General features: G+C 41.6%; 1 protein-coding gene across 1 annotated transcript in view; it reads left to right on the top strand.

Moving 5' to 3' along the window:
* Positions 1-25,553, top strand: part of PARM1 (prostate androgen-regulated mucin-like protein 1) — a 107,795-nt gene that overhangs the window by 64,891 nt on the left and 17,351 nt on the right. The window contains exon 2 of the mRNA XM_012724189.1: positions 3,255-3,950. Coding sequence (XP_012579643.1) covers positions 3,255-3,950 — 696 coding nt within the window. The remainder of the gene's footprint in view (positions 1-3,254; positions 3,951-25,553) is intronic.

Here is a 25,553-nt window from a genome sequence, read left to right as displayed (position 1 = left end):
GCGGGCGGGTGAGGAGAGGTCTGCCGCGCCATGTGGTCGCCTCCGGGGCAGGCGGGAATCGAACTCATGCGGAGGTGGCTTTAGTTTCTCAGTACAGTGCTTTAACCCGCTGCGCCAACAGGGAGGGCCCTATTCCACATTTTGATCTTATGAATCTTATGTATGTTTCACTGTCACCGATATGTTACCCCAAGGAATCTCTGCAGAGTACTAAAGATCAAATAGCAGAAGGGAAAGTAGTTGAAGACCTAGCAAGACAACAGGCCTAAGTATAAGTCATGGTAGAAGGACATAGAGTAAGACTGACTTTTTAAGTGAGATTGCTGCCTTCTAAAAACACCAGGTAAGCCACCACCCCTGAGGCAGCTGAGATGGCCGTGGCTGTGCTAGGCAAAACATAGTGGAAAGCAGAGAGAGGTAGGATGTTTTTGAATGAGGGTTTATTATTTTTTTAGGCTATTTTTTTAAAAAGATGTATTGATTTATGCTTACAGAGCTGGGGTATAGGCCAGAGGTGTGGTGGGTGAGAGGATTCACCAGAGACAGAGTGGGGAGCAGAACAGGCAGATTGACAAAGTACATTGCTGAGGGGAGCAGTGGAGAGGCCAGGAGAGGTCTGCAGGGCCGTGTGGGTCAGCTCCCTGGTCGGGGATTGAACTCAAGCTCTAGTGGCTTCGGAAAGCTTCATAATGATGTGCTTTAACCTGATGCACCACCAGAGAGAGCCCTAAATGAGGGTTGTAAATTCATTTATTACTTTCTTCCTTTCTTTCCTTATTCCTTTGCTTTCTTTCCTTATTTCTTTATCCTTTCTTCCTTCCTACCATTCTCCCTTCCTTTTCTTCTATAACTTCCATACTATAACCTGTGTACTCTCCTAGGTTGTTAACAGCAATGAATAATACCGTCCCCATACCATCATGAAGCTTATTTTCTGGTAGAAGAGAAAGATAATAAATAAGTCAATGAATAATGTGTAATGTCAAGAAGGAACCATTTTATTGAACTTATGAGGGACAAAATGAGCAAAGGGTCTAATGATTCCTCAAATAATTAAATATAGAATTACCATGTGATCCACAATTTCCACTTCTGAGTAATATATCCTTTAATTTGAAAGAGTTCACTAGATATTGTGCACGCAGATTTATAACAGCATCAATGGAGACAACCAAAAGATAATAGTAACCCATCAAGGCCCATCAGTGGATGAATTGATAAACAAAATGTGGTGTATACATACAATGGAATATTATTCAGCCTTAAATAGGAAGGAAATTTTTATACATTATAAAATTAGTGAACCTTGAAAATATTATGCTAAGTGAAGTAAGTCAAATATTGTATGATTCTAATTATACAAGCTGTCAAATTCTAGAGAGAGAAAGTAGAATAGTGGTTTCTAGGGACTAGGGAGAGGAAAAAATGAAGTTACCATTTAGTGGGTAAAGTTTCAGTTTGGACAGATGAAAAGTTCTGGAAATGGATTATAGTGGTGGATGAATACTCATGTGGATATACTTAATGACACCAAATTGTACACTTCAAAATGGCTGAAATGGTAAATGTTAATTTTAGAAATATACATACGTTGTGTATGTGTATATTATTATTATTATTATTATTATTATTATTATTATTATTATTATTATTGGTATTGGTATTATTTTGAGAAGGTAGGAATCTTACTTAAAAAGTCAGTCTTCTCTATGTCATTCTACCATGACTTATACTTAGGCTTGATGTCTTGTTAAGTCTTCAACTACTTTCCCTTCCGCTATTTGACCTTCAATACTCTGCAGAGATTCCTCGAGGATAAAATATCGGTGATAGTCAAACATGAATAACATATTCACATATATATATATACACATATATACACACACACATGAATACTGTGTGTGTGTACACACATATAAATGTGTATATGTATATAAACAGATTTATTTAAGTGTTTAAAAAAATATGCTGGGATAAAAGGGAGAATGATTTATTTAGGATTGTCTAGAAAAACTCCTCTCAGAAAGAGATGTCATTTGAATAGATGTTAACCAGAGATGAGAAGATGGCAACATTGGGGAGAAATTTGGGATTTTGTGCCAAGTACAGCAGAATACCTTTGGAAGGTTTTGCTCTGTTAAATAACATGATTAGCTTATCATTTACAAAAGCATACTGACTGCTACATAGAAAGTAAGCCGAAAGGGAGGAAGCTTGGAAGCACAAGTCCAGTTGAGACTAAGGCTGTTGCGAGGCAAGTGGAATAATGATGGTGAGGTGATGCGGGAGGTGGTGAAAGTGGTTGGGTTGGGAAATATTTCCTAAGCAAGCCATCATAACTTACCAATGGGCTTGTTGTGGGGTGTGAGGAAAAGAGATACATCCAGAACGATAGCTCACTTTTTAATAGAAGAGCTGAGGAAATGTAGGTAACATCCAAAGAGAAGGGAATAACTGGGAGAAAAGCTAGTTTGGCAAAGGCCAGAGGAATAGGAAAGGAACAAAAGATGCTTTATATAAAATATGAAACCGTAAATTCTAACAGAATGCTAACACACAGAAATATTTGCTAAATGAAGGATGGATGAATGGATGGATGGATGAAACTTAATGGATAAATGGAAGAAAAGCAGATGGGAGAAGTCAAATGCATTCTAAACCTTAGAAAATGTAAAGAACATTTTACAACTGAAATGATCATGATGACGCTAAGCTGGAATTTGGGAGAACTGAATTCAGTCTCAGAAAATATTTCAAACCTCAGGTTTCTTCTTTCAGCTTTTACTCTGGCCCTCACCATCTTTCCTCCTCCAAACATCCACCCAGGAAACCCAGAGCCCTCGCCTCCCTGTGCAGAAATGCAGAGCACAGCCCAGAGGCAGAGAGCTAAGCAGTAAACGCCCCCATTTTTGCAGGCCCCAGCCGGGCCTCTCCCCAGGCACAGACCTAGCGCAGGCAGCAGACCTAATGCAGCAGACCTCTCTCTCCTCAGCGCAGCCAACTTCCCTTAAAGTGGTTCCTCAGTGTCACCTTTTAAGGCATGGTTTGAGCAAGCAGGAGACAAGACAAGCTGGACTTGTGTTGACTGAGCCTGCTGTTCCTGAACCTGCACACAAAGGGGCTCCCAACAATTCGTGGGAAGAAAACATTGTAAGTCACAGCAGGGGAAGAACAATGCTAAAGGAGGCAGTCCTGTCAGGCAGCGCTGTGTCTCCACTTCATGCACTAACCTCTCTGTACGGGTTCTCCCACAGGACTGAGGGCACAGAGTCTGCCTCCAGCATCTGTCTTGCCTGTTTCTCTTTCGGCCAAGACTATCCTGCCGACGGCCACCTGGACCAGCTCTCTGCAAAGACTTCCAGCCTCCCCTACCAGTGGCACGCCCAGCAACTCGGTGCTTCCCATCACAACAGCGGTGCAGACTTCTCCCTTCCCCAAGAACGCATCCATAGAACCCAGAAAAGTGGAGGCCACCACTGCAGTCTCAAAACAGGTGGTCACAAGCACAGACTCCTCGCCCACAAGCAGTGGAGTCCAGTTAACACACACATCCGTGGAGCACAGCCCCAGCACGCCCGAGCCCAGTGTGCCAACTGCCAGATCACAGTCCTCTACTGTATCCCCCACAGTCACCATCTCTCAGGCTCCAGCCTCCTCACCACTACCAACCACACCCCCAGAGGTGTCTTCTGCCTCCATCAGCACCAACCACAGCTCTGCTGAGAACAGCACCCAGCCCACAGAAGTCCCGGCCACACCAAAGTCCACAACAGAGGGGCACTGGTCTGACCACGTGCCCTCTACACCCACCTCTGCTGAGCCAGCGCCCGCAGAGACAACACCCCCAACCACCGTGTCAAGTGTAGTGACCTGTGGGGTGAAAGAGGTCGAGATCACTACAGCGTCCCCTGGGGTGATCATGCAGGAAGTGGAGCACGCACTGAGTTCAGGTGAGACTCGCCTAGACATCCCGGGAACCAAACACCAGTGATGAAGTTTGCATGTTGGAGTACAGTGCCTGAGCTGGATTCAAGTTCACAAGAATTCTTGTGAATGATAATTCAGTTCACTAGTCCACTTAATAATTTCCACATGGCAATTTCACAATGTCAGCTGTAGCCATTGGCTAGCTTTGTGGTTTGTCTTCTTATGTGTCACACACAGGGATGTGCACAGTGGAGAACATATAACAAAGGGACTGTCCGTGTGACTTCTGGTCATATGTCCTATATTTGATTCTGATTCCTGACCTAGAGCAAGTTGCTTTATTTTGTGCCCTTATTTTTCCTCAGCTGCAAAATGGGCATAAAACCAGTTCTGTCACATATGGTTCTTATGAAGATGAAATGAGATGATATATAGTGTGCTTAGAACAGTTCCTAGCAGGGAATAAGTTCTTAGGGAATATTAGTTGCTGTCATTACTTTACTCCATGTGTTCAGGAAGAGTTTACCTCACAGAAACTAGCCAAGAATGTCAGGTAGAGGTATAGAGAATGTGCTTCTTCTTTATAGCTCAATATATTCGTGGGAAAGACATAAATTGCACAGGACATGGTTTTTGCTTTCATTCTCTCAACAATTCTGTGAAGCCAGTCACTTTTTTTCCCCCTTGATTTTACAATCTTGAAAATTACAGGAGAAATGTAGGGTTCTTACTGAAGTCACATCTATCTGACACTGACATGAAGACTATAAACAATAGAGTGTTAGACAGGAAATGGTTTTAATGGGAGCATTTGTCCTCTTGACTGAGAAAGAGAGAGAGAGAACAGCCAGAGGGGAGAGTACAGTAAGAAGAGAAAATGAGGCTGTGGTCCTCCTGTGCCCCACCAGAGATGCTGGCTAAGAGGGGAATATTCGGTATAGAGCCAGACATGACAACCATGATGGAATTAACATATTTTAATAATGAATAATTAGCCACTCTGAAATCTATTAGATGGTGGTGATGGGGAGACAGAACTGAGATATAACAAAAACTTGTTTTCTCACAGAAGACCTCACAGTTTACTTGAGGTCCCAAAGAATGACAACTTCCTTTTCAAAGCCCCACTCTGTCATTGCAAGTCCCAGCAAGAGAGATACAAACAAACTGGGCTAAGGAATCTCAAGATTTATGACCAGAATATAGGGAGACCCCAAGGATCATCATAGCATAACAGCTGACAAGTCAGGCCTAGTCGCCAGTCAGACTAGTAGCCAGTCCCAGAAGGGCATGCTGTAAGATGGAACACATTATAAGGACAGTGATGTTTGGTTGAGGAACATAACTGAACCAGGTTAACCTCCTGGTAGTAAAGGGAGTGAATATTCTGCCCTTGTTCTCCCCTCAACTGGTTGCACTGCCACAAGTCAAAACACCTGGCACTGTATAGTCATAAGGTCACCCCTGGAGGCAGTCACAGAGCAAAGTGAAAGGTGAAAAATAGATCCAGGGAAGGAAGAAGAAATCTGGCACACCTAGTTCCAAAGGTGATTGCTCTGTGTAGCACCTGTTGGTATTCAACCAGCATTATCACTGCAATAGAGGCATTTTCTGTCTGTCTCTAGTCTAGCTCCTAAGCCCCCATTTCCCACATATTTTCCATGCTCCCAGCATGCAGGTCATATCTCCAGCATAGATCACTTACCCAAAACCGAGAGGGGTTGACTTGGCAAGTGTCTTAAGGACGGTCCCCAAACAAAAGTGCCAGTTTCACATAGTAGCCCCATTTCTCCTCTTTCCCGGCTCAGGCCCTCACCATCACCATCACTGCTTCAGTTCTCTTACTTCTCCTTCTCTCCACCCCTTGCCCCCTCCAGGATACTATAGACATTGGGGAGAGGGGGTAATATTCCTGAACCCAAATTCTAAGCTTAGCATGCAAGAATCTCATAATCTACCACTACTTACTACTTCCTAAAGGTGACCAAATTTCATGGGTTAGATTATCCAAAATAGCCCAGGTCCAGTTTTCAAGACTGTGTCCTGATCTTCTCCACACTAAGTAAGTAAGGTCCACAGGCACAAAATTAGTTTCAGAGCTGGATGAACCTTTAGAGTTCTCAGGAATATTGTAGAGAAAGGGCCAGAATAAATTAATAAAAGGATGGTTGAATGACTGAGAAGAGAGAGGTGTAGCATGTTAAAAGATTACCAAGGATAGATCAGTATATTTCATGGACCCAAGAGGATTTATTCTCTGTCATCTATTAAATCAGAAAATTCTTAATGTGTATCTACTTCATGTATCCCTTGGTGTGTAATCTGAGAAGGAATGCAGGTAGCAAATGTTATACAATCTGTTATTTCAAGGGTGGAGAAATTATGTCCCAAAGTTTGCAGTGCCTTCCCCAAGGTTACTCCTTTCAGTGCAGCGCTGGGCCCAGAGCCCAGATCCTTAACACCATCAAGCCTTCCTGGACCAACACTGGTCCTTTATCAGCCCCATGGACCAAGCAGTACCCCATGAGACTGCACTCACAGCGGACTATTCTGGGATGTTCTTAGAGAAGCATGTGCTGCCTTCATTATGGCAGTAGTAGTACCACACTTTATCAATTTCTTATTCTATGTGGGTTCACGCAGTATAGTTTCTTAATATAAGGACACATCTATTCATACTCAGCCATGAATAACCCCAAAACAAAGCAAATGCTGTAGTAGTTATCCTGAGTAGAGAAATTAGGGAAGGGGTCTAAATGGCAACATGTGGAGGAGATGAAAAGGATTTGGGCCTGGGTAGAGACAGGACCAAGGAAGTCAAGGAACTGTATGCAAAGGTAGAGAGCCAGGAGCACACTAACTAAGGTTGCACCCATCTGGGTTCACAATCCACCTAGCAGTGTAAGCACTAGAACTCCTGTTTAGAGGTGTCTGAGGCCCTACAAATGGCCAGCTCTAGGGGTTAAACCTTAGGCCTGACATGACCTGACCTATCAGCAAATTGGACAGGCTGGTCTCTGCTCGTATCCTTAAAACACTGGCTCCTCTTGATCTCCAGGACATGGAGTCTCTCTTGGTTCTTTTCTTTCCTGATTGTCCTCTCCTTCTCTGTCTCTGTTACCCAACTCCACCCCCATTTCCTAGCACAAGAGTACCCCAGATCTAGAGCCAGCTGTTAGGTCAGCTCAACCTCTCCACACTCAACTCCTGAGACGATCTCATCCCATCTCCACTTAAAATCTCTTCCTTATGTTGATAACCCTGAGATGGAAAATTCTACTTTATTTTGTTTCATTGAACAAGTATATCCATCCACCAACTCATGCTTTCCATGCAAAGAGCTAGAAGGTGTCTTTGATTTTTACTCCTCAAGCCAAAAACCTTGGACTAATCCTACATTCCTTTCTCACCTTCTCAATAGCCAAATCCCTTAATCAAAACCCCATTTCCTCTCTTCTCACCCAGAACTTTCTCACATGTATGACTTTAACACAGGGATCTCCCCTAATCTGCATTTGCCTTTATCTCAGTAACCCGCCATCAACCTTGGTCCAAAGATAATGCCTACAAAATACTTTAAAGAGATAGAGACAATATTCACACCATGTTTATTGCAGTTCATTGTTACAATCATTTAAATTCATTATCAGTTATTGTTATAAACATCTTGCCTTTCCTAATGTATGTTAGAATTCATCAGAGGTTTGTATATTTAGGATAAAATACATCCTCATAGGGTTTTATTGCAGATGTCCACTTGGAGATATACCTCCTATGGGTAAGGGATAAGAAAGATCCTCTTAAAATTGAGGACAGATTCTGTCACTCTGGGCTCTAACACTCCGGTTACTTTCCCTCTGAGTGAGAGCAAAATCCATACCATGCCTACACAACTCAGGATAGTCTCAGCACCTCTCTCCTCACCCCTTCTTCTACTTCCACCCACAAGCACACAGAATCTGATTGTTTTGGGAGCACAGGAGGTCACTTTCCTCAGGGTCTTTGCACATACCCTTTCTCAAGCCATCAGTTGTCAGCTCCTCCTTACACCTAATCTTTTACTCCTTTACTCAGCTGCATTATCTGAAATATTAGTCCTGTCACCCGTGATCCGTTTACCTTCTTTTATTTTCTTTTTGATCTCTTATCTCTAGCTGGCATTTATTTTGTGAATGAATTTCTATTTTATGCACCTAAATTATCAGCTCCATGAAACTAAGGACCTGGTTCATAGAGAAAGAAGCAGGTTACATCCACACCCCCTACAATAGAGCCTGTCACTCGGAGACAGTCAGTGATATTTGTGGAATAAATGAATAAGTCAATCAACCAGTACCAGGGAAGCTATTTAATCTTGCTGAGCCTTCTCATCAGTAAGAATGAATAAGGATAGCATGGTACATGAGGGAGTTGTTAAAAGGTTTACTTCACATAATAAATTTGCAATGTAGTGCTATTGAACAATGACTCACTGATGCCTATGATCACTATTACACTATTATTTACTACTACCAGCATTATAGTTATTGCTATTTTGCTATCATGATACTATTATTACCACACTTATCATAATGAAGCATGCCTGCCATCTTCACTGAACTTTTGTAGAGATTTTACTAGGAGTCAAAAATATATCTAATCACTGCTGATTTCACCATGAAAAAGACAGTGAAGTCAATAATCTCATAGATTTTAGAATGTAACATGTACATAGTAGGCAAGAAACCTAGTTTGTCAGATCTCAGACTGTGTGAGAGAAACAGGGGGGGAAATTAGGAAAGTATTAGAAGACCTGAGTAGCAGGATGAGATGCTTAAATGATTTAAATAACTGCCAGGCCATCGATAGTCTTCAAGGGCTTATGCTAGAGCAAGAGTATGTTGAGAGTTATATTTTAAGTGGGCAGCTAGTAGGAATATGTATTGTAAGGAGTTCAATAGGAATGTTGACCCCTGGATTCTAATTTCTGGTTTGCCATTGCCAATGATGGGCCATGTCAATTAACAGCTTTAAGGACTCTTTGCTGCAACTGAATACAAGCAAGACAATCTTTCAGGTTCTTTGGACTTATCATACCAGGACAATTGTTTATTAATAACACTATCCTATGAGAAGACTCACGTGACGTTTACTTGGAATATACATGTTCCTAGAGTCAAACTAGCAACTGATATAGGTAGCCCTTTATCTAGCCTTCAAAACATTGCAGTAGGAGAACTCCACAGTGTCTGTTCCACTCATTATGGAATAGCTCCAGAAACACTAAGTGACTTAATCAAGTTCTGACACGAGTTCAGGATCCAAACTCAGTTCTTCTAACTCAACCTAATTCAAATGTTTTTCTCCTTGACACTCATCCTATTTGAATTAGCAGAACTAAAAATTGGGGGAAGACCAGTGGCCTCCAGAATTACTGTGGGAATCCCCCTGAGTGATCCAAGAGGGCAGATGTTGGGGTTGCCTAGTGGATGCAAAGCAGATGGTAATAACAGCCATTGAAAGACAACTGTGCAGACAAAGCAAGTTTTGATCTTCAGTTTCTGTTTTGCTCTTAAAGGAATAGATAAGTAAACTGTTAAAATATTGTGTCATTAAATCAGAGTTCTTCAAGGATGAAAACTATAGATGCAATATGTTTTGAATGACATTGAGTGGTGCTATGTACAATTTGGTGCTTGACAAACGCTTGAAGGATTAACTGACATTACATACCAAGTTATACAACATTGACTCTTGCATACACACACTTTAAAATGATAGTGATTCTGCCTGTCATTAAGTGGATAATCTCTTTTGTCTATAAAACCCAAGTGTTCTTTGGTCTTAAGCTATCCTGTACTTTTCATTACAAAGAGGACCCTTAATTGTGAAAATTGGTGAAGTTCTTAGAACTTCAAATTGCCAGTCTGAATTACAGTATTTATTCAGTATGAACTGTGCTAATACATACCTTTCAAAAAAGAGCCATAAGCAGACCAGGCATCTACACTTCTCTACATCAGTCCTGCAAGGGACTTTCAACTCTATACAACCTTTCCTTATCCCAGATTAACTCTTGAAGTGAATGTAGAGTTGAAAAAAGGAATTGACTCTTCAACGAGGTGGAAGCATAATTTTTAAAGTATATTTTGGAGTGAAAAAAATATGCATTGTAACAGGTTAGTAACTATCATATTTAAGTGACATTAAAATATGTTAAAAGAAAAATTCATTTAATTATAAAACATATAGGTGAAAAAATCATGTTTAAAATGTTAAAAATGGTAAACATTTACTGATTTGATTTTTTTTTGGAATGTCCAGAATATATCAGTAATCCTAAAAAGTAATATTTCTTAAGTTGTTTGACACATATTAGCACGTACTATTTTTGCAAGCCAGGTCTCTTTCCGTGAATGGTTCCTCCATCCTCAGTTCATTCCCCCTCCTTTCCTGAGTCCTCTATATCACTGCTGATCTTTCATTCTTAGCAGTTCCCCAACTCATCCACTTCTCTTCAGTTTCACATGAAAATTCCCATAATCCCACAGTGATTGTCTTCTATCTGATGCCTTCATGTCCTCCCTTGTTCAATCTCCCATAACTCCATTCTCCAGAGAGTAACCAGAATGAAAATTAAGTTTAAGTCTGACCAGGTCACACATATCCTTGCTACCACCAATGCTGGTCTCCAGTTACAAACTTTCACAACTCAAATGCATCTCTTCACAGTGTATGATCACACATTTACTTGTGTGACTCTGTGTTCATTAATTATACTGCTATTCCAGGTACACAAGAGTGGACCTGGTCTGTTTTGGCTCATATACACCTATAGTTATCTGCTTCCATGTATGTTTGATGGATGAGTAAGTGAATGACCTTTGATGACTAAGTACCAAGTTTTAGACCATAAATTCACATGTTGTCTTAGACTCCAAAATCCTGACCTTTGAATTGAGAATGAAGAAAAATTAAAACACCTTCACCTCTTGTCTTAGTCTGCTTGTGCTGCTATTCCAGAAATGCCTTAGGCAGAGTAACTTAACAAAACATTTCTCATAACTCTAGAGACTGGGGAATCCAAGATCAAGGTTCTGGAACATTTGGTTTCTAGCAAGGACCCACTGTCTTCTCAGTGTATTCTATACAGCAGAAGGGTCAAGGGAGCGTTCTAGGGTCTCATTTGTAACCACATGAATCCCATTCATGAGGGTACTACCCTCATGACGTAATCACCCCCAAAGGCCCCATGTCCTAATAATTATGAGATTAGGATTTCAACATGAATTGGGGAGTGGAGTTGGGGTAGGGTTGAGGACATAAACATTTAGCCCATAATATCTATGCATGCAACCACACTCTCTAACATGCCACCACTACCACAGGCCATCTGTGGTTTCTGTCACCTCCCATTCCCACCACACCTGTCCCACCACTGGCCCATTGAGTCCCATTTTTGGTTCCCGGCAAGGTAATGGATGTCTATAAACCCTCACTCATATTTTTTTCTTTCATGTCCATTCTTGAAATTTAGTCTAACTCTTAAAGTTTGCTAATGCCATGTAAACTCCCATACAGAGTTCTACCTGTCAGATTTTTATTTTAGGTAAAAAAATTACTCTAAATAGTTGCCTCTATTCATTTTTTTCCTCCTTTGTTTTACATTTACTATCCAAATCTTAATCTGGATTTGAAATATTGTCAAGATATCCTTTGAAAAGTATATCAGGATAATAAAACTAGCTCATTACCATTTCTGCATCATCTAGTAACAATTCAACTCCAGTGTCTGTTACCTTCATTACATTTGGAAAGTTTCTGTCTCAATGGAACACTTTCTGTTGTCTGTTCAACACTTTCATTGGTCCCCTATGGTCAAGTGACTGAAATGATTTTGGAAATGGTTCACTGGGAAAGTGGTAGCCAGCTTATAAGTATGGTCAATATCATTAATGAATGTTGACCTTATTGGATCCTTGGGCAAACTGACTGGGATGAGTCTGGTTCCATATGCAAGCTGAATCCTTCCTATAATCTTCTGACTCAAAAGACCACCTCTTCCAGTTACAAAATGATAGCAGAAAAGTGAGAATGGATCAGCATCAACCAATCATCCCATCAGAAAATGATCAAAAAATCCAACCTGAGTATTGAGTCTGTAGTTTTGTTAGGGAAACATATAACATTTGACTGCCCATAATGGGGACAAATTTGGTGTTTTCCTCAGCTTGCCTTGTTCCTTAGTGTGAAGAAAGAAAACTACTGATGAGCTAGCATTCTATTTAACAGTGTCTCACTTTCATCAGCACACTCAGAACCTTCAGGAGGGTCCATAGGTCAAAAGTGAAGGTGAATTTGGGTTAAAATCATAAAATCTCAATAATTTTATGGAAGTGGATCATCAAGAACACCCGCCCATATTTCTGGTTGGATAAGTTATGGGGTCATTTCCAATCCAGCTTTAGCTCTTATGAATCTTTAGCTTTAGATCTTTATGCCATCTGCTAAATGGGAGACCTGGGTACATTTGTCACATATTCCTCACTGATAAAATGAGGGCAATAGTAGTGATGTTCCTGCCTTATAAGGTTATGATTAGGATTAAATGAGACAATTACATGAAGGGTCTCTTACATAGTTAGCACTAAATAATATTATAGCTGGGTCTCTGATTCTCTGTGCGGTTGCCAAAAAGAGTCTGACTCTTCAAAACTCTTCTGTCTGTTGAAAAACCAGAATGTAAAATGCTTTAAAACTCCCCAAAGGATTGTTACTATAAAATTAGGTAATAAAGATCCACTAAAGCACCCACCCATAACACAATACAGACAATGATCATCAAAAAAGTGTGGAAGAGAAAAATAACTATGTTCATATTTGCAAAAGTAATATTTTTTGTGAAACTTGGGACATCTATAGGGAGGGTATAAAGAATGCAAACAATTAGAGATCCTAGCTGTGGGGAAAGAAAATATTGGTGATAGGGAGGAGGAGAGAAAAGCTGAGCTCTTGCACTTTGCCAGTGCCTCACTTGGCACTAAGGATGGATGATAAGAGCTGGAAGTCACACTCTTCCCTTAACTGGCAAATCTTGTAAATTATTTTCTTTCCAAAGTTTTAACTATAAAACCCTGGGGGCCTGGTTTCTCTCTGGCCTTAGTGATTAATTAGATGGTAGCAAGTCTACATTAACTAATGGTTCTGTGGAGATCCCTGGGTCCTTAGACTACAGTAATTATATTGATGTCACTGCCCCTTGGCCAAAGAATTGGGACAAAGGACCTGAATCCATGACCTTCACCTCCCCATTCCTATTCCAGAATAAAAATGATAAACTTGCACACTGCTTGGCAAACAGAATTAGGACTCTGTCCCAGGCTCTGAGAAGTTCCTCCCTCCCCTCTTATTGATAGCCTCTAAGCCAGAAACTCCCCGTGTACAAGGCCCTACTTGCTAAGGCTGGTGAGCCCCGAGGGAATCTCAACCTTTTTCTGCAGACTGGATCTCAAAAAGGGCACAGGTCAGCTTTTCTGGTTTCTCTCTCTCTCTCATTATTGCCAAGGTTCATTTTTATCATCAAACTAATCAAGAGATAGTGAGCAAGAGGTTAAAACTTCCCTCAGTATTCGAGAAAATAAATAGCAGCTCTTGAGCAAAACAATGGCATACAGGAAGACCCTCTATGTGTTGTTCACAAAATGATGACTTCCGAGTTCAGCTCCCAACCTAAAGCTCCATGTTGGAAGTAAGAGGCTACAAAAGGCTGCTGTCTCCACCTGCCTACACCTCCTCTTTCCTGTGGCCACACAACTGGTTGTTCCAAACTGGAAAAACCCAGGGGATCCTTTTTTATAATTTCCATGCTACTTGTATAAGTACACTTGGCTAGCCGAGAGAAGTAGGGTTTATTCTTCTCTCTCTGGCCTGACTCTCGAATAGCAATATCACTGTCCTTCTGCTAGGGAACCAGGTCATCTAACATCACACAGCTTCTCACTCATTCTATAGATCCACACTGTCAGAAGAGAAGGAAATTTCTCATCATCTAGGACCAACAATGGAGGGGGGAGAGGGGCTGGGGAATTCTCCACTTTCTTTTTTCAATTGGTCTCAAAAAAATCTCTACAACCTTCACCACTCTTTTCCCGTCCCCTAAGAGATCAATTGTAGGGCTGATTCAGAGCTGAGAATCCCACGCATGTCAAAGGTGGTTATTTTAGTCCAGTGGAAGGTACAGTTCAGCCCAGGCTGAACTATATTCATTACATAAAGTAATTTTAAAATAACTGTGCAAGACTAATACCATGCCAGGAACTACCAATCTATCCTTCAGAAGAAATAGGAGAAAGGCAGAAACTGACATGGAATGTGTTAAGGGTCAGACATCAGGACTTCGTGTCATAGATCTAGAAGTGAAGTCCTTGCTCATGTCTGCTCTGTTCCTCCTGCCAGTGGGTAAGTCAGGACAGGAGTCTTTCCTCAGCTGTGACCTCCACCAGGACTAAGTATTCCTGTAGCTGCCATGTTACCTAGCAGTGGCAGGTGTGATGCCGATGCTGTAGGCCCTAGCTCTGCCCAGCTTTCCTTCTGGCCTTTGCAGGCACCATAGGGCAGCTCACATATCCAGCACCTCACCCCACAGCCCCGTTGTGAATCTAGGATCCCTTGGAGCAGGGTTCTCAGAAGTAAGGGTTTATATCCTTACCTGGTAGTGTCAAGATAATGAAGCTTTGTTATTAAATAAAATTGTTTTGCTTAATATGAACTTGAAAAAGAATAAAATAGAACACCAAATTGATGACTACCCTAGCTATTATTGCTTAAGGTAAGGCTACAGCTTAAGAAAAATAGTGACTTGCTTTCAAGACAGATATTAAGAAAATAAGTGACGAGAATAGGGCAAACACAGGCAAGCATTCTAGAGATGCTTGAATTTTGAAACAATAGCCCCAAAAGAGAAATTGGGGTCTTGTCCTTCTTTGCTGTCTCAACTATCAGGTCTTGGAGGTCTCACTTGATTGAGACCAAGAGGTAGAAAATTAAAAAGAATGGAAACTAAGGTTCAACAAGCATTTAGTCCCAACTTTTCCACTGATGGAGTCTCTTATTTTTGGTAACCTTCTATTTTATCATCTGCATTAGAGAATTTTCTTTCCACAGTATAATTACTTTGTTCCACTGGTCATGATCTAGCTAAAAATTAAAACTTGAACTTGACATCCACAGTCATTTCTAAAACCCAGATTGATTCATATCTCTTCTAGATCCAAGGTTCATTCTTGAGTTAGAGTTTTAAAGGGTAAGAATTATTTGATTGAGAACTTTGTATTATACTTCATGATGGGTAGACCTTGCTTTCGTTTTGTTTTGTTGGCTAAGCATTGTAAATACTCTGTTGAAACTGTAAAGTCACTCTGAAAAGAAGCAAGTGTTTCATCAAAGTTCAACACATCACAACAACAGACACAGACATCAGATGTGTAAATGATTGAATGAATTCCCATTTTATAGGTAGAGAGAAGAACACAAATGAGATGATGAAATGTAAAGTTACCTGCTCAAGACCTTTCAACTAATATATTTACAAAACAAGTTCCCATGTCTAATCTTCTGGTTGAAGAAAATAGAAATGCACTGGTTTGGGGAACCCAATCTCAAAAGTTAAATCCCATTTCTGTCAGTTGAACAGATTTTTGCTCACTACTTCAACCTGATATTTCCTCCAAGATGGAGCCCTGGCAGCACAAGGCACAGGGTAGCTCTGGAAGTCCTGGCACCCGGTAGCAGGAGTGTTATTCTTCATGTTTTCATTCAGGTTCTGGGCTCAGTACTACAGATGGTCCCAAGAACTGTTGTTAAGCCAACACTGGAACTCAGAGCAATCTTTAAGAGATTCTGTTAATAACATTCAGATGTAGAGGTCCTTCATCTTTCACGGGGAATTTGCATTCTCTTTTTAGTCTGGAGAGCTCCGTTTTTGTCTAGGGACTACCTCTAAGCCAAGTGAATGAGAGCAAATCTCCCTGATGATCACAGGGAGTTGCTCTGTGTCATCAGCTTGTCCTAACAAAGGGGTGGTGGGGGGAAATGAGGATTAACATTGGATGTCCTGAGAAACCCAGTATAGCTCACATTGTTGGTAGCAAATAAAAAACCTGAGATCTGATGACCAAACCAGGTCATTATAATAAATTCCAGGTAGGAAAGAGTCCTCATTTGTGTTGGGAAAAATGGGAATTGTCGGTGAAGTGAACCTTTAATGCCATGGTAACCAGGAACAGTACTGATTTGTGTGTGTTAATTGCAAACCTGTGCTCCCTGTGTCCATTAAGTCAAACTGTTGTGCTGGTATGAGAAAGAAATGAAGGAAGAGATAAGATCCACTGAACTTGGGCAAGTGATGATCTTTTATTGTCTCTGCGGAGATTACTGTTTCTAGAGGACATGCCTGATTTGTGCTCTAAGTAAGATGAAATGACTTTTGATAAAAGTATAACCAATACTCAAACCAGGTCTTTGGATTCCAAGCAGTGAAAAAGTACAGACCTTGAAGTACCTGCCCCAAAGTTTGAATCCCAAGACTGCCCACTGATCAGTTCTGCCCACAAGCTCGCTTGTAGATAAAAGGATGGTCATGAAATAAGAGATTCCAGTTGTGGTAATATTTGACTAATTAAAGTTTACCTCTGCCATTCTGTGTGAGGGGATGACTGAGCAATAATTTATGATATAGAGAGTTTGAGGAGAGGTGGTAAGGAGGGCTAATTGACTGAGACAAACTTATGTTAATTAAAAACATTTTGCTGGCATATTTGCCTGCAAGCCGTGTGCCTTACGAAGGAGATTTACTTTTGCATCATAACTACTAATTCAATTCTGTTAAAATGTAGCTAGATACTTAGAAGAAATCAGTTCTTTTATGAACTACTTACTTTGGGCCTATATAGATTAAAATATATATTTGGTATCTGTGGCTTTAAAGTTCAGCTTAGCAAGAGGGCAGAATATGCTCATGTAAAACCAGTATTATAAAAATGCACTTCATATATATGTGTCTCTATATATACATATGCATATGTGTGTGTATTCACACATTTGCATAACTGCCCACAGCTACATATGTCGCTATTAGTTATAGACTAGAAAAAGTTTACCGAACTGAACCATACAAAGTAAAAACGTGAATATCTAGAAAAAGAGGGTTCATTGGGGGTGCTTTCCAACAAAGGCTGGGCTTGAGAAGGTTATTTCAAATTATGCCTCCGCCTAAGACATTTCCTGGGGGCTCATTCCCCACACTGTGACTGACTTTTTGAATTCTCTGTGAATTGGTCCTGAGCACTCAACCATTTTTATTGTCCCTCTTAATTTTCACTGCATCTTTTATGTAGACTATAGCCTTGTTTTTGTCATCTCTGTTAATTGCATGAGTTTAGATAGGAAATACTTTCAGCCAATCCCTCAGCCTTGCAAGCCCTAATCCAAAGTGGAAGGGCATACTGTTAATCTTTAAAATCCAGGCGTTACTGAGATCTCAACATTTCCCTTCATGTGTGCTCATTTACAAACTCTTCATCTCACCCCATCCTCCCTAAAGCTCTAAGAAGTGAAAAGGAGACTAACCTATCTCTTAGATAACCACACCAGCTGAGGTGCTTCAGTCTCTGAGCTCCATCCTAATCCTCAAGCCTGCAAATATTCTGTGTCCCTACCATGTGGCTTTCAGCCCTTTGTGTGTGCTTCAGTTTCCTGATCTGTGAAATGGAGATGACAGAAGGACCCACTTTATGATGTTCTCTTGAGGATGGCATGAACTGAAGGAAGAGGAGCTCACAGAACATTCCACCCATTGCGAGGAGCTGACAGGGTCCACTGCAATTACTTTGTCATTGTTTGTTACTGGAGTATGACTGCTCTTGGAGGAAGGAGATGTGATTATTTAAGGGGTCCTTGAGGGAGGTCCCACCTCGCTCAGCAGTGGCCCCCATTCCTCTAATGCATGCACAGACATGTGCTTTTAAGAGGAATTCCTGTCAGAAAAAATGTTCCTTTCCTCTTGGTTAGCCTTGACTGAAGGATCCTTCTCATGCTGAAGTGCCCACCTGGTCCTCTCCCCCATTGCTTCCTGGATCTCTAGACCAACAAGAAGAAAGAATAAGGATATTGAGAAACAGTCAAGAGGTCTGTGAAAGGCTCTTCTCAAAATAGATCAGACACACCCAGAACTTGGGCTAAGTACTCCACAGCTTCTAAATAAGCCAATGGTTGAATTTCCGAGAATGTGGTCCAGGAGGCATCTACATTTAGCAACAAGACACTCCCATTTTTTTCATCCCTGGAAGCTTCCCACCATCACCTCCAACTCTCTCAGAGCAACGACGGTTTTAAAGGCCCTAGTAAAGGTCTCCTTTTTCCTGAGGTTTTTGGATTCACCCCATCACATCTTAATATCCTCATCTTGAGTGATTGGCAAGGATCCTGCCAAAGAATCAGTGAAATATTTCTTTCCTCTTTAAAAGGAGGAAAAAGAGAAATTATCTCAATGAGATGGGGTCCCAGGAAACTGTCTGAAGTTTCTGCAGGAAGTCGGGGAGTTTCCATTAGGTCAAGTGAGAGAAGCAAGCTTGGCTACCAGCAGGCCCCTACATGGGTGGGGAAGACTTCCCGTGTTCAGGAAGGACTGGTATAGTGTGGCAGAGAAACAGGCACACTTGCGGTATGAGAGCAAGTGTGGGAGAGAGACCCCTCGAATCATGTTGCACTTTATTCACAGGACATAGAAAAGAGTCAAAGGAGACTCCAGAGTAGCCTTCTTCCCCGTGAAGTTTGACAGGGTCCAACTAGAAATGGCGCATAGCCTTCCGGGAGTTTTCTCTGGTTCCATCAAGGATGTGACTCCTACGTTATCTGCCCTCCAGAGGCTTCATCCATGGGAAACCGTGCGCCCTTGTGGAGGCTCAGCCATACCTGTAGTCATGGGTGGAGATTCTCAGGTCAGACCTGGAGCCAGGGATTCCAAGATGGGTAAGAATGGAGGCTGCTGCTTGGGTATGTTTTGACCTGTGACTAGTCTCAAACTGTTTTACCCTTTTCTCCCAATATGACATTTATTCATAAAAAAATTGACCTAAGTGAGCTAGATACTGTGCCTGGTGTGAAGAGTGCAGGCAGTGGGAGGAAGACATGTGAGATGCAACTGATTAAACTCAGCCCCGAAAAGCTCATCAACACAACACAGTGTTTGAAAGCAGTGGATGCAAATTGCTGAGGATACAAAACATGGTCATTTGCTTGGGGCTGTCAGACAAAGGTTGCTCTTTAGATGGTCTAGGAAAAAAGAAGAATTGACCATATGGTGAGAAAAGGGCCAGAAGTAGCCAGTAGTTATGATTAGTGCTAAGCTAAGCTGATGTTAATGATTAACAATGCAAAATCTAGAATGAAGTAGCCCTGGATTCCAATGTCAGCTTAAAAATTTACATCAAGTTCTTAACACTTTGAGCCTCAATTTTCTCATCCATAAAATGGGAAGAACTCTACTCTTCTCACAAAGGGATTTAAAGAGCTGGAGGTAGTACTAAAAGCCTTAGCCCAGCGTCACCCCAGAATAACCTCTTGTAAATGCAGCTATCATTAGTCTTTAGTCTGTTTTTGTTCTAGGTCATTATATAAGCAGTGAAATGACACCCTGAGAAATTCCAGCCCTCACAGAGCCCCAAAATTCTCTCTGCCTGTTGGACCTTCAACAGCACTCTGGTCGGGCAGAACATGTTGGCAGAGTGGAATGTGCTAGCACTGTGGAATATTCTTGCATCTCAGCTTATAAAATATACAGAGAAGTTTCCTCCAATTCTCTCTTAATTTCTTCTGGCTCCAGGACTTTACAGCATGCGTCACACCCAGTCTATAATTCAAATTGCTACAAAAAAGAAGCCACCTTCCTACCCCCACTCCCAGCAGAATTTAACCAGCATCTACACCTTTCTCGCAAGGTAGAGACTCCTTTGCCCCAGTCACTCCTTCCTCCTTTTCCCTCTCTGCTGGCCTTGAAAAAAGACAGAATAGGAGGAGAAGGGGAATTCCATTTTAGTTTAAACAGAACTCAGGGGGAAGTGACATTTGTTTTCACAAGGAGGAAATCAAGCTTTTTTCAGTTACCATATAAAGTTGTGCTAATGTTGGCTCAGCTACCCCTCATATGCTCAAGCAGTGATGCCCTGAAGCATGGAACTTTCCAGAGTGAGATGCCTGGCTGCTTCTGAATTTGGCAGCTACTTGGAGGTGAGACGGCACTCAGGATATCGGCCTACTAGGCTGGGAGCCTGATAAAGGCCTTCTCCTTCCAGAGCCCTTGACTTCATGACTGGCATCCCTTGAGAAAAGCAGATGGGCAGAATAGTTCCTCTGGTGTCTCGATATTTAACTACAGTCTATTTTACCTCTTACATTTTGGTCTCAATATCAACCCTCAGAAGTGCCCCTTTGTTCAGGTTTCCATCAGGTGGAAAACACCTGCTAATACCAGATCTGGTCTCAGGAGCTGTCCTGTGTGAACAAGGAGGGGTAGCCTTGAAGCACCCCACTTGAAGAACGATAGCCAGCCAGCCATCAGCCCCATGGGGGTGGGGTAAAGGTCATTCTCTCACTTGCTGGTTGGGTTTTTTGGTTGTTTTGTTTTGTTTTGTTTTTTTCAGAATAGCACTTGAGTTGGGGAACTGCCTGATTTATCTTTAGAAAGAGGGGCTATATAAATCAATGCAGTAAGTCACGGAGTTGGACGAGAACCAACTGTCTAGAGTTAGGGGAGAAACTCTGAAAAAAGGTTAAACATGATTTCCTGTACTAAACTATCCCCTGGGCATGAAAGTAGAGTGTTAAAGGGAAATCAAACTACATTCCTTCCCTTCTCCCATTTTTTTGTGAAGGGGGAGTTAAGGGAAAGGGTTAGCTTTTAAAGCTTCCCCTAATTGCAATCATTGTATCTTTATAAATCTTGAAGAGGAAAAAACCATCACTTTACTTTGCAGGAATAGTCCTCATTTCACAAGCTCTTAAAAGAGCTGTTAAGAGGCTTCAGTGAACTTTGAATTGTTCTAATTTCAGCACAGTTTGGAAGCCAAGAAGCTAAGTGCAGCCTTTCATGGTAGAAGTAGAGGTTTTCTATCAGGGGGTCTGACCTTGAACTTTCTCTGCTTGATCTGGTCTGTATGGTTCAGCATTCAGGGCCACAGTTCTAGCTTTGTAATTGTTAGAAGAGGAAGTGCAATGTGCTGGCAACTACATTTAACCTGAGCTAACGGATCCCAGGAGCAAGTTGCTGGGTGTGTGTAGGCCCAGATGTGTGGAAGTTTTGAAATGTGAGCTGCACAGCCTGTGTAGACAATCAGCCCAGCATTAGCTGTGACTCGCGTAGAAATTATAACCAGCAGGAACATGGGTGTCTGACATAGCCTGCTTCTACCAAGACTTTTGGAAAGTTACTGAAGAGTTAATAATTGGGCTGATTTGCTTTGCAGCTCTGTTCTGATTCCTTTGGAGGAAAAGCTAATGAGATGAACAGTATACAAAAGCCATTCATAAAAAAAGTAAAGGGAAAAAATGGCAAAATAATCTGCAAATGAGAAATCTCCAGAAATGTGGGGCAGAACACAAGAAGCGGGCATGATCTAGGAAAGTAGTTCAGGATAGAACGTTAGTGTGGTACACGCGGCATTTCACAGCATCCCCGTAAAGTCACGTAACAGAGTACAACAGCTCTTCTTTCTCCACCAGTGCAGGTGAAGAGTGCACAAATCAACAGTGGGGTTAAGTAAATAAACCATGGCCACAGAGCTAATAATGATGAAACCACACTTGAATCCACATAATCAGATCCCAGGTCTCTCGTGCTCCTTCCAGCGTGTTTAAGGGTCCCATTCATTTGTCGAAGTAGTAAATAATTTCCCAATGGCCTTGAAGAGTAAATGGGGTTCCGAACACCAATTTTAATGCCAAAAAGTCACTTTAACTATTAGGGAACAAGAGCCCAATTGATTCTTAGCATTTCTAAGGTAAAATAAAACTGAAGTATATACATTATTAGTCTGAAGCTCACACAAAAAGACTGTTGTGCTTCAAAGTAGTAATCTTTGGAGGCAGTGGGGTTGCTCTTCCAAGGCTACATGCTCAAAGGATTTTTTAACTGCCCACTAATAGTTGCTTTGGAACCAGATTTCAAACTACACAATAAAACATTCATATTACTTTATAATTGCACCTGGTTATTTCTACAAATAAAAAGTAACGCTACCGACCAGGCTTGACCTTAATTTTCCACCAAACTTGACTTGATTCTCTACAAAATCAAATTCACCATTCAAGGATGAAAAACTGGGCATGTTTCCCAATGAAGTGTTTCAAAAATGCTTCAAGAAATCAGGTCAGGATCGCAGCATGGAAGGGACCTGAGCACATCTCCTCCCCCACACACAGCACATCTGCACTCATGGATGGGATGATGTACAAGAGAGGAGACCTGCCAAACAGGAGATGCCACCACGGAGGAGCTGTGAGACCTGGAGGAACAACTGAGATTGGCTGAGGAAGCTCTCCCAGACCCAGTGGGGAGAGGAGAGAGGAGGGGAGGGGAGGGAAGGGAGGGTAGGGTAGGGTAGGGGAGGGGAGGGGAGGGGAGAGGAGAGGAGAGGAGAGGAGAGAGAGAAGTTTTCCCTGGGGAATGAAGGAAGGCAATGTTCTGCACCAGGTACTTCAGTCTTTTCATTCTTGCAGCAAAGACAAGGCCCTAGAGTTCCAGCATTGAGGCTGGCAGAAAAAACACTCAGGAGAATTTAAGGAGCACAAGAAACAAATGAGCCCACTCTGAAGGAACCTGCACATAGATTTTCCCAGGCAGGCACATAGCACAGTATCAAACTTGATAAATGCCCAAATCAGAAATGAAGGAAACCCATTTGCCACTCCGTGAGCACTTGCCTGAAGAAAAGGAGCCCTTGGGGATGATTCCCAGATCAGAAACGTTGGCACAACCTTGGCAACTTAAGCATTGTTGCTAATTCCAGGGTCCATGGATGCTATGTGGAAGCTGTCCCCCACCTTACTGCAGATTGTGGGGGATGCCTACAGAGACCTCACTCCCCCCTGCCATGTGCCCAATACCTGACAGTTTCCTGAATCACTGCCTGACACCAGAACCACTATTGATCAATCCCAAAAGGCACGCACACACACACACACACACCCGCAGATGGGGGGGGGGGATGTGTGTCCCCGCATGCCTGCCATACCACATCAGTGCCCCACAGTTGGCCCATGGTACCATCCACACAGCACTCCACAGCTGTAGTCCTCCACTGTGCCTACCCACCGCCCTAAGTGGGGCACACAAATAACCCCATACAAACACATTACACTAACACAGCAGGAAGGAAGTACAGGGGACACACAGAATGCCTCCCTTGGGTGGTCTTGGGGGACTGTGCTCCTAGAACCCGAGACAAGGTACCTGCATGAGACCTTGCCCAAAAGGAAACCCAGGGAGGTAGTTCACTAATACACAAGAACAAGCACAGAGAATCAGGCAACACACAGATGTCTAAATGAAAAACCACAAATCTCTTGAAAGGCATATTGAAAAAATGGACATATGCCAGCCGCCTGATAAAGATTTTAAAGAAATGGTCATAAAGATCCTTACCACACTCAGGAGGGGGAGAAATAAATTAGAAAAATTAAGAGCCAGACAGAAGTTACAGAGCTGATGAAAACAATGAAAAAGCTATAGTGAAACGCTATAGTGGGGCCCAGCAGTGGAGTGGATGAAGCAAAGGCTTATGTAAGTGAGCGGGGAGATTAAGCAAGAGAACTCACCCAGGCAGAGCACCAACATGTAAAAAATAAGTTTTAAAAAGTGAAGGTACCATAAGGAACCTCTGGGACAACATCAAGAGGAGTCATGTTTGGACTATAGGGGTCCAGAAGGAGAACAAAGGACCAGAAAAATGTTTGAGAAAAGAATGAGTAAGGGGCCCTCCCTGGTGGCACAGTGGGTTAAACTACAGCACCAAGAAGCTGCAGCCATTTCAACATGAGTTCCTGGCCCCCCAGAAGTGACCTGCAAGGTGTAGACCTCTCCTGTCTTGCCCACTGCTCCTCTCAGCAGTGTATTTTAGTCAGTCTGCCTGTTCTTCTCCCCACTCTGTCTCTGTCTTATACCTCTTGTCTGTACCCCAGGTCTATATGCATAAATAAATAAACCTTAAAAAAAAAGAATTAGTAAAAATGTCCTTAATCTGGAGATGAAAACAGATATCCAGGTACAAGAAACCCAGAAAGTTCAAAATGAGAGGAATGCTGGAAGATCCGCATGAAGATAATTAAAATGGTAATAAATGGTAAAGAATCTTAAAAGCAGCAAGGGAAATGTAGTTTGTCATGTACAAGGAGAACCCATAAAGCTATCAGCAGATTTGTCAACAGAAACGTTTGAGGCTAGAAGAGAGTGGCAAAACATATTCAGAGGACAGAAAGGAGGAACTAAGAATTCTTTACTGCCAAGGTTAACATTCAGAATTGGAGAAAGTGAAAATTTCCTAGATAAGCAAAAATGAAGAGTCCATCACCACTGAACTGGCCTTTTAAGAAATTCTAAAGGAGCTTTTTTTAACTCTAAAGATATGGCACTAACAACACAAAAATATACTCACTGGACAAGATAATTATATAATTAAAGGAGGAGCTCAATCACTTTTAAAGCAAGCATCAAGACTATCAGGTAAAACTGATATAAAGACATAAAATGTGAATTCAGAAATACAAAGCATGAGGGGAGGTTCAGCATATGTTCAAAGTTATGGAGTTATCATCCTAAAACAGAACATTGTACATGCAGGTTGCTCTTGGTGAAATCAATCAGAGAAAGACACAGACTTTATGATCTCTCTTTTATATGGACTCTCAAACTCATAGAAATATACAACAGACTGTTGGTTGCCAAAAAGGGGTTGGGGAGTGGGCAGGTGGTAATTAGTAAAGGTAGTCAAAAGGTACAAGCTTTTAGTTTTAAGGTAACTACGTTCTAAGTATCTAATGTATAGCATATTGACTGTAGGTGATAGGACTGCACTGCGTATTTGAAAGTTGCTAAGATGGTATGCCTTACAAGAAAACTGTGGCAATATGAGGTGATGAATTTTAACTAAACATACTGTGGTGATGGCTTATAATACATATATCTATCAAATCATTATGTATGCCTTAAACTGATACAAGATGATATGTATATTCCAACTAACATATCTGAAGGGGAATCCCATCTTCTAAATAATAAACTAATACTGCCTCAAAAAAGTTTAAAATTATTTAATAGAGAAACTGGGTGGGGAAAAATTATCAAAGATAGCACAGTATTTGTTACTGGATTTGAAAATTGATTTTAAAAAATGCTTACACTGAAAACTAAACTAAAATACTTTGATTGCATGGCATCATTAAAATGAGTGAAAATCTCTTAGAAAGATGACCCTTTTGAAGTGGATACTACTGACATGACCGTGTAGTTCTGTTTTGTTTAAAAAGCAACCTCATTCCGGGCCCTCCCTGGTGGCGCAGCGGGTTAAAGCACAGCACTGAGAATCTAAAGCCGCTTC

The sequence above is a fragment of the Condylura cristata genome, unplaced genomic scaffold, assembly GCF_000260355.1.
Source record: "Condylura cristata isolate star-nosed mole 26May11 unplaced genomic scaffold, ConCri1.0 scaffold00012, whole genome shotgun sequence".
Classification (NCBI taxonomy): domain Eukaryota; kingdom Metazoa; phylum Chordata; class Mammalia; order Eulipotyphla; family Talpidae; genus Condylura; species Condylura cristata.
This window is presented reverse-complemented; position numbering and strand designations above follow the sequence as displayed.